Below are 9,901 nucleotides of genomic sequence, written 5' to 3'. Positions count from 1 at the left end.
ACATTCCCATGCAAACAAATCAGCAATAAACAAATGAACAAAAATGTGTATCCTTGACATATAAGCCCTATGTGAGCTAATAGGGCTTATATGTCATGTTAAGGGGTTTGCATTTCATCTTAAAAGCCCATAGGGGGTCACTAAAGTGTGTTCAACAGGGGAGTAACATCACCAATCTACCCTTTTGAAAGAGCTCTTTGGTTGCAGTGGGAGATGGATTGGAGGGTGAAGACTAGAAGCTGGGAGAACAGTAAGAAGGAAACTAGAGCAATCCAAACACGGAGTCGGGTAGAAGAGAGTCCTAGATGGATTTGGGAGCTGTTTAGGAGTGGAGTCGCTAGAATTTAGTGACTGGTAGGATAAGGGAATGAAGGAGAGAAAGGAGTCAAGGATGGTCCCTAGGTTTCTGGTTTGAGCAGCTGCGTGGAGGTGGAAAGCATTCCCTGAAAAAGGGAATATAGGAGAATTAAATCTGGAAGGGGATGTTGTCAATTGTGTGGGTTTGAGATGTTCCGGGACTTCCTGAGGAGATGCCCAAGTAGGCTGGTATATATGTGGATCCAAAGGTCAGGAGAGATTTGGCAGCCAAAGGCACTAAAGCCAGGATGTGGGTGGGGTGCCCAATGACAGGCAGAGTGGGGAGAGGAGAGGGCCAGGGTGGGCCCCAAGTCATCCACATCCAAAGCCTTGCCCAGTCTATTGTTCCAGCCATTTGCCTCTTTCTGCAGGCAGCACATGGTCCTGTCCCTGTCCTTGGACCTTCCCCTTATGGGTTTTTGCCCACAGGGTTCTTTTTTCTAGAACCTAGCTCAAATATCAACAGTTTGGTGAATCCCTCTTTCCATAAAGGAATGATATGTTTATTTGTATGTTTCCTCCAGAGTCTGGTGAGGTCAACATCTCATGCATCCTTTTATTATATTCCCCTGACATGGAAAATATGTTCAGCACGTTACAGGTGTGTAGCATTGATACGAGTAAATGAGCGAGCAAAAGAATAATTGGAGAGGGCTGGGAAGCCAGGAGAGTGACGTCAGCAGCTCAGGGGGAAAGTTCACTGTAACAACGGTGCCCACCGTGGGGCTGAGAGGCCTTCTGGGCCACCGTCACCTCTAAGTCACCAGCTCTGCCAGGCCTTCGGCATCCGCGACCTCCCAGAGCAAAGCCTCACCTTCTCCCTACTTCCAAGTCTGGGCCCTAACTTTCCGCCGTCCCCATTGGTTGCGCGACTGCCCAATGGGCAGACAGAATCCGTGAGCTCCCGCTCTTCGCCTGAAGTGTTTCCGCTCTCGTTCGCGCGTCTCGCGAGCGTTATAGTGACTCCCAGAGGCGGGTTTCGGCTCCCGGCGCTGGAAGGGTGACGGTGTTTCGAGCGGACGGGAGCAGAGACCATGTTCCGAGCTGCGGCTCCAGGGCGGCTCAGGCGGGCGGTGAGTCCCGGAGGGGTGGGCCGGGACCGGTGACGGTCCGGCCTCAGTGTGCTGTCCCTGTGAGAGTCTTGGCGAAGGTCATCGTCTCCCACAGACCTGACCGGCCTTAACGCAGACGGGCCCAGCCCGATCTGTAGCTCGGGCTCAGAGTTTTGGGGCCTGCTCTGGACTCCTTCCGGGTCGCCAGCGTTGGGGGGCGGGGGCGAAGTCAGAGGTCAGGGTGACCTCAAGTATGAAGCTGCGCTTCTGCTTCCCCCCCCGCCGCCCCCCACCTCCGGGTTTACTCCGCGCTCTCCCAGGCCGCCGGGTTCTCCACGTTGGCGGGGAGCAGGCTGCCACGTCCCCGGGAATCACCAGCGGAGGGAGGAAAATGTCGCTGCTGGGAGGCCCTTTTGGAAAGAGTTTAAAACCTGAATTCACCTGGAAGCCAACGTTTCTGGAGAAATTAAAACCTTTTCTCTGGGCGCGTCGTGGCTGCTGGCATCCGCTCACAGTCTGGGGGACTGGGGGGCTGGAAGGGTGATTTTGTGGAAACTTGCTGTGCTCCCTGGCTATTGGGGCAGTGCTGAGGATAGATGATTGTAGTGTAAAGTCAACCATCCAAGTTGACAGCTTTAGTCAGTTTTGAAAAGCAGGCATCTTTTCATACTACAGGCTGACCTGCTTTTAAACCAGTAGTAGATTGTTGGTTAAAGAGCCAGGGAACTGTTGATAGTGGTAAGTTTTTGATACTTTCCTTAGTGACAAATCATGAGTTTACCACATTTTTCTCTTGTGAGAAATACTGATAGAAAGTATATTTTTGTCTTTATGCTATGGGACAATAGTATTTGGAGGTTGACCCATTACAAGTCAAGTAACAATTTATATTGTGGATTCTATAAGTTTTCCAGTTTACAATTAGGTTAACTGAAAAACAAGATTGTTAAACTGGGTCAGAAACCTTGCTGATGTTTTGTACTTTTTCTACAGGTTGTTTTATGCATGCATATTTTCCCATCACACCACAGAGATTTTTCTAACTGAGACATAGCTGGCAATCTTCCTAGATGTCTGTAGGTTCTTTTTCTGTGTATTCCTTGTTTCATTAAAAAAAAAAAAAAGTCCTGTGTGTCCCTGTCTCCTGTGAGAAAAGTTCAAATCCCCATCCTTCAGGGCATTGTTCATTCTTTTTTTTTTTTAATTTATTTTTTATTTTTTATTTTTTAAAGATTTTATTTATTTATTTGACAGAGAGAGAGACACAGCGAGAGAGGGAACACAAGCAGGGGGAGTGGGAGAGGGAGAAGCAGGCTTCCCGCCGAGCAGGGAGCCCGATGTGGGGCTCGATCCCAGGACCCTGGGATCATGACCTGAGCCGAAGGCAGACGCTTAACGACTGAGCCACCCAGGCGCCCCCATTGCTCATTCTTTATCCCAGGAGATTTTTTTTCCTCAGAAGATACAGATATAAACAAGTTAAAGTCATTGATTTGGGAAAATCCCACGTATCAGAGTCAGACTGGCAGAAAAATAGCTATGCAGTAATTAGAAGGTAGTTTTGTGGGCAGGTTAGGAGTCTGGCATAAGTGAAATAATCTTGCGCCTGGGTGGCTCAGTTGATTAAGTGTTTGCCTTCAGCTCAGGTCATGATATCAGGGTCCTGGGATCGAGCCCCATGTCTGGCTCCCTGCTCAGTGGGGAGTTGGCTTCTCCTTCTGCCCCCCACCCCGCTTGTGTTCTCTCTCTCTTTAAATAAATACAATCTTTAAAAAAAAATAAGTGAAATAATTTTAGTGGGGGCAATTTAGGACTCAGATGTTTTATAGATCTAACAGAAAAAATGGAATGATTAGCTTAAGTTTAACACAATTTGCCAATAGACATACACGGTATTTCCAAATCTTTATTGTGGTTTGCCAAAAAGTTTGACCTTGACTTACTTTGAAAATATGAAGTCAAGCTAAGTAGAGTAGTTGCCCTAAAGTCATAAGAATGTTTCAGAGTTGAATTTCAAGAATATAAGGAAGTGGCGGGAACACTTCTAAAATAGATCCATAAATACACATACATATTTAACTTTTTAAATTTTGAAATAATTTCAAACTTACAGGAAAGCTGTAAGAATAGTGTACATAATTCTCAAAACCCTTTCAGTTTTACTAGTTGTTAATAGTTTGGCACATGTGCTTTATTTCTTTTCATATATACTTATTTTTCTTTCTCCTTTATTTTTTTTTTTTTTATGATTTATTTATTTGAGGGAAAGCGCGTGTGCATGCATGAGAGAGAGAGAGCGAGAGAAAGAGAGCGCGCCCCAGCACATGCACTCTGGGGGAGGGCCAGAGGGAGGAAGAGGGAGAATCCAGAAGCAGAATCCTGTGGAGCTGGATTCATGGAGCCGAGATCCTGACCTGAGCTGAAACCAAGAGTTGGCCACTCAACTGACTGAGCCACCCAGGTGCCCCTATTATTTTTCTGAACCATTTGAGAATGTGTTGCAGACATGCCCCTTATTCTTAAGTAAGTCAGTGTGTATTTTCTGAGAACAAGGAGGTTCACTTTCATTTCCGCAGTAAAATTGACAAAGTCAGGAATTTTAACAGTGATACAGTACTGTTATCTAATTGCAGACATTCATATGTTGCCAGTTGTCGCATTAATATCATTTATAGCAATTTTTCTAACAGTTTGGTTTAGGGTAGACCAGGATCATGCCTTGCATTTAGTTTTCATGTCTCTTTAGTCTTTGTTAGAAAAGCTCCTCAGCCTTTCTTTAGCTTTGATGGCATTGACTTTTTCTTTTAAAGATTTGTTTATTTGACAGAGAGAGACACAGCGAGAGAGGGAACACAAGCAGGGGGAGTGAGAGAGGGAGAAGCAGGCTCCCCGCTGAGCAGGGAGGCCGATGCAGGGCTCGATCCCAGGACCCTGGGATCATGACCTGAGCCGAAGGCAGACGCTTAACAACTGAGCCACCCAGGCGCCCCTGGCATTGATATTTTTGAAGAGTGCAGGCCTTCTTTTTTGTTGACTGTTTCCGATTTAGGTTTGTCTGGTGTTTCCTCTTGGTTATTTTGGTGGGAGTCTCGCAGAAGTGATATGTGTTCTCAGTGCATCATGTTAGGAGGCTCGTAATGTTGATTTATCCCATTATTGGTGATACTAACTTTACTTAGCTAAAGTGTTGTTCACCAAGTTTTTCCACTAACAAGTTACTACTTTTACCTTTGTGATTTTTAACTAATTTGTAGGGAGATACATTGAGATTATGTAAATCTCTTGTTTCTCATCAGACTTTCACCCATTAGTCTTAACATCTATTGTTGTTAAGAGAAATTATTACTAAAATGTAAAATGGTAATTTTTTTAATTCCATCATTCCTTCTACATTTATTAGCATTCTATTATAAGGAAAAACATTTCCTTCTTGCTTATCTATGTATTTATTATGGATCCTTTATTTAGTAGATTGTAATCCATTAATATCACATTTTTTTTATTAGGTGATGTTAATCACCATGCATCATTAGTTTATGATGTAGTGTTCCGTGATTCATTGTTTGCATATAACACCCAGTGCTCCATTCAGTACGTGCCCTCTTTAATACCCATCACCAGGTTAACCCATCCCCCCACCCCCCTCCCCTCTAGAAACCTCAGTTTGTTTCTCAGAGTCCATAGTCTCTCATGGTTTGTCTCCCCTCTAATTCCCCCCCCTTCATTTTCCCCTTCCTGCTATCTTCTTTTTTTTTTTTTTAACATATAATGTATTATTTGTTTCAGAGGGAGAGGTCTGTGATTCAACAGTCTTACACAATTCACAGCGCTCACCATAGCATATACCCTCCCCAATGTCTATCACCCAGCCACCCATCCCTCCCACCCCCCACCACTCCAGCAACCCTCAGTTTGTTTCCTGAGATTAAGAATTCCTCGTATCAGTGAGGTCATATGATACATGTCTTTCTCTGATTGACTTATTTCACTCAGCATAATATCCTCCAGTTCCATCCATGTCGTTGCAAATGGCAAGATCACATTCCTTTTGATGGCTGCATAATATTCCATTGTATATATATACCACATCATCTTTATCCATTCATCTGTTGATGGACATCTTGGCTCTTTCCACAGTTTGGCTATTGTGGACATTGCTGCTATAAACATCGGGGTGCATGTACCCCTTCGGATCCATACATTTGTATCTTTGGGGTAAATACCCAGTAGTGCAATTGCTGAGTTGTATGGTAGCTCTATTTTCAACTGTTTGAGGAACCTCCATACTGTTTTCCAGAGTGGCTGCACCAGCTTGCATTCCCACCAACAGTGTAGGAGGGTTCCCCTTTATCCGCATCCCCGCCAACATCTGTCGTTTCCTGACTTGTTAATTTTAGCCATTCTGACTGGTGTGAGGTGGTATCTCATTGAGGTTTTAATTTGGAGTCCCTGATGTCGAGCAGTGTTTAGCACATTTTCATGTGTCTGTTGGCCTTTTGGATGTCTTCTTTGGAAAAATGTCTGTTCATGTCTTCTGCCCATTTCTTGATTGGATTATTCTTTGGGTGCTGAGTTTGATAAGTTCTTTATAAGATTTTGGATAATAGCCCTTTATCTGATATGTCATTTGCAGATATCTTCTCCCATTCTGTCGGTTGTCTTTTGGTTTTGTTGACTGTTTCCTTTGCTGTGCCAAAGCATTTTATCTTGATGAAGTCCCAGTAGTTCATTTTTGCTCTTGCTTCCCTTGCCTTTGGCGATGTTTCTAGGAAGAAGTTGCTGCGGCTGAGGTTGAAGAGGTTGCTGCCTGTGTTCTCCTTTAGGATTTTGATGGACTCCTATCTCACATTGAGGTCTTTCAACCATTTTGAGTTTATTTTTTGTGTGTGGTGTAAGGAAATGGTCCAGTTTCATTCTTCTGCATGTGGCTGTCCAATTTTCCCAACATCATTTGTTGAAGAGACTGTCTTTTTTCCATTGGACATTCTTTCCTGCTTTGTCGAAGATTAGTTGACCATAGAGTTAAGGGTCCATTTCTGGGCTCTCTATTCTATTCCATTGATCTATGTGTCTGTTTTTATGCCGGTACCATACTGTCTTGATGACAGCTTTGTAATAGAGCTTGAAGTCTGGAATTATGATGCCACCAGCTTTGCTTTTCTTTTTCAACATTCCTCTGGCTATTCGGGGTCTTTTCTGGTTCCATACAAATTTTAGGATTATTTGTTCCATTTCTTTGAAAAAAGTTGATGGTATTTTGATAGGGATTGCATTGAATGTGTAGATTGCTCTAGGTAGCATTGACATCTTCACAATATTTGTTCTTCCAGTCCATGAGCATGGAATGTTTTTCCATTTCTTTGTGTCTTCCTCAATTTCTTTCATGAGTATTTTATAGTTTTCTGAGTACAGATTCTTTGCCTCTTTGCTTAGATTTATTCCTAGGTATCTTACGGTTTTGGGTGCAATGTAAAGGGGATCGACTCCTTAATTTCTCTTTCTTCTGTCTCCTTGTTGGTGTATAGGAATGCCACTGATTTCTGTGCATTGATTTTATATCCTGCCACTTTACTGAATTCCTGTATGAGTTCTAGCAGTTTTGGGGTGGAGTCTTTTAGGTTTTCCACATAAAATATCATATCATCTGCAAAGAGTTGAGAGTTTGACTTCTTCTTTGCTGATTCAGATGCCTTTTATTTCTTTTTGTTGTCTGATTGCTGTGGCTAGGACTTCTAATACTAGGTTAAATAGCATTGGTGAGAGTGGACATCCCTGCCATGTTCCTGACCTTAGTGGGAAAGCTCTCAGTTTTTCCCCATTGAAAATGATATTGGCTGTGGGTTTTTCATAGATGGCTTTTATGGTATTGAGGTATGTACCCTCTATCCCTATACTCTGTAGAGTTTTGATCCAGAAAGGATGCTGTACTTTGTCAAATGTTTTTTCTACATCTATTGAGAGGATCCTATGGTTCTTGTTCTTTCTTTTATTAATGTATTGTATCACATTGATTGATTTGCAGGTGTTGAACCAACCTGGCAGCCCAGGGATAAATCCCACTTGGTCATGGTGAATAATCCTTTTAATGTACTGTTGGATCCTATTGGCTAGTATTTTGGTGAGAATTTTTGCATCCATGTTCATCAAGGATATTGGTCTGTAATTCTCCTTTTTGATGGGGTCTTTGTCTGGTTTGGGGGTCAAGGTAATGATGGCCTCATAAACTAGTTTGGAAGTTTTCCTTCCGTTTCTATTTTTTGGAACAGTTTCAGAAGAATAGGTATTAATTCTTCTTGAAATGTTTCATAGAATTCCCCTGGGAAGCCATCTGGCCCTGGGCTTTTGTTTGTTGGGAGATTTTTGATGACTGCTTCAATTTCCTTAGTGGTTATAGGTCTGTTCAGGTTTTCTATTTCTTGCTGGTTCAGTTTTGGTAGTTGAAACATCTCTAGGAATGCATCCATTTCTTCTAGATTATCTAATTTTCTGGCATAGAGTTGCTCATAATGTGTTCTTATAATTGTTTGTATTTCTTTGGTGTTGGTTGTGATCTTTCCTCTTTCATTCATAATTTCATTTATTTGGGTCATTTCTCTTTTCTTTTTGATAAGTCTGGCCAGGGGTTTATCAATCTTGTTAATTCTTTCAAAGAACCAGCTCCTAGTTTTGTTGATCTGTTCTACCGTTCTTTTGGTTTTTATTTCATTGATTTTTGCTCTGATCTTTATTATTTCTCTTCTTCTGCTGGATTTTGCCTTTATTTGCTGTTCTTTCTCCAGCTCCTTTAGGTGTAGGGTTAGGTTGTATATTTGAGACCTTTCTTGTTTCTTGAGAAAGGCTTGTATTGCTATATACTTTCCTCTTAGGACTGCCTTTGCTGCATCCCAAAGATTTTGAACAGTTGTGTTTTCATTTTCATTTGTTTCCATGAATTTTTTTAATTCTTCTTTAATTTCCTGGTTGACCCATTCATTCCTTTGTAGGAACCTCTTTAGTCTCCACGTATTTGAGTTCTTTCCAACTTTCCTCTTGTGATTGAGTTCGAGTTTCAAAGCATTGTGGTCTGAAAATATGCATGGAATGATCCCAGTCTTTTGGTACCGGTTGAGACCTGAATGTGGCCTAGGATGTGATCTATTCTGGAGAATGTTCCATGGGCACTAGAGAAGAATGTGTATTCTGTTGCTTTGGATGGAATGTTCTGAATATATCTGTGAAGTCCATTTGGTCCAATGTGTCATTTAAAGTCTTTATTCCCTTGTTGATCTTTTGCTTATTTGATCTGTCCATTTCAGTGAGGGGGCTGTTAAAGTCCCCCACTAGTATTGTATTGTTGTCAATGTGTTTCTTTGCTTTTGTTATTAATTGGCTTATATAATTGTCTGCTCCCATGTTAGGGGCACAGATATTTACAATTGTTAGATCTTCTTGTTGGATAGAGCCTTTAAGTAGGGTATAGTGTCCTTCCTCATCTCTTATTATAGTCTTTGGTTTAAAATCTAATTTGTTTGATATAAGGATTGCCACCCCAGCTTTCTTTTGGTGTCCATTAGCATGGTAAATGGTTTTCCATCCCCTCACTTTCAATCTGGGGGTATCTTTGGGTCTAAAATGAGTCTCTTGCAGACAGCCTATCAATGGGTCTTGTTTTTGTATCCAGTCTGATTGGGGCATTTAGCCCATTTACATTCAGGGTAACTATTGAAAGATAGGAATTTAGTGCCACTGTATTGCCTGTAAGGTGACGGTTACTGTATATTGTTTGTGTTCCTTTCTGGTCTATGTTACTTTTAGGCTCTGTCTTTGCTTAGAGGACCCCTTTCAATATTTCCTGTAGGGCTGGTTTCGTGCTTTACAAATTCCTTTAGTTTTTGTTTGTTCTGGAAGCTTTTTATCTCTCCCTCTATTTTCAGTGACAGCCTAGCTGGATACAGTATTCTTGGCTGCATATTTTTCTCATCTAGTGCCCTGAATATATCCTGCCAGTCCTTTCTGGCCTGCCAGGTCTCTGTGGATAGATCTGTTGCCAATCTAATGTTTCTACCATTGTGGGTTACAGAACTCTTGTACCGAGCTGCTTTCAGGATTTTCTCTTTGTCTCTGAGACTTGTAAGTTTTACTATTAGATGTCGGGGTGTTGACCTATTTTTATTGATTTTGAGGGGGGTTCTCTGTGCCTCCTGGATTTTGATGCCTGTTTCCTTCCCCAAATTAGGGAAGTTCTCTGCTATAATTTGCTCCATTATACCTTCTGCCCCTCTCTCTTCTTCTTCTGGGATCCCAATTATTCTGATATTGTTTTGTCGTATGGTATCGCTTATCTCTCGAATTCTGCCCTCGTGATCCAGTAGTTGTTTAGCTCTCTTTTTCTCAGCTTCTTTATTTTCCATTATTTGGTCTTCTATATTACTAATTCTCTCTTCTGCCTCATTTATCCTAGCAGTTAGTGCCCCCATTTTTTATTGCACCTCATTAATAGCCTTTTTGATTTT

At 42.0% G+C, this 9,901-nt stretch overlaps 1 protein-coding gene across 4 annotated transcripts in view; it reads left to right on the top strand.

Moving 5' to 3' along the window:
- The first annotated feature begins 1,267 nt into the window (after positions 1-1,267).
- Positions 1,268-9,901, top strand: part of ETFA (electron transfer flavoprotein subunit alpha) — an 87,525-nt gene continuing 78,891 nt past the window's right edge. For all 4 annotated transcript variants that reach the window (XR_010404930.1, XM_045899611.2, XM_064570075.1 and 1 more), the window contains exon 1: positions 1,268-1,430. Coding sequence is in view for 3 of the 4 variants with exons in the window: in XM_045899611.2 (XP_045755567.1) it covers positions 1,392-1,430 (39 nt within the window). In the remaining variant the exon portion in view is untranslated. The remainder of the gene's footprint in view (positions 1,431-9,901) is intronic.

The sequence above is a fragment of the Mirounga angustirostris genome, unplaced genomic scaffold (assembly GCF_029215605.1).
Source record: "Mirounga angustirostris isolate CCGP_5_RB_7025 unplaced genomic scaffold, mMirAng1.0.hap1 SCAF_9, whole genome shotgun sequence".
NCBI lineage: Eukaryota > Metazoa > Chordata > Mammalia > Carnivora > Phocidae > Mirounga > Mirounga angustirostris.
The sequence above is the reverse complement of the archived record's forward strand: the minus strand, read 5'-3'. Positions and strand labels throughout refer to the sequence as shown.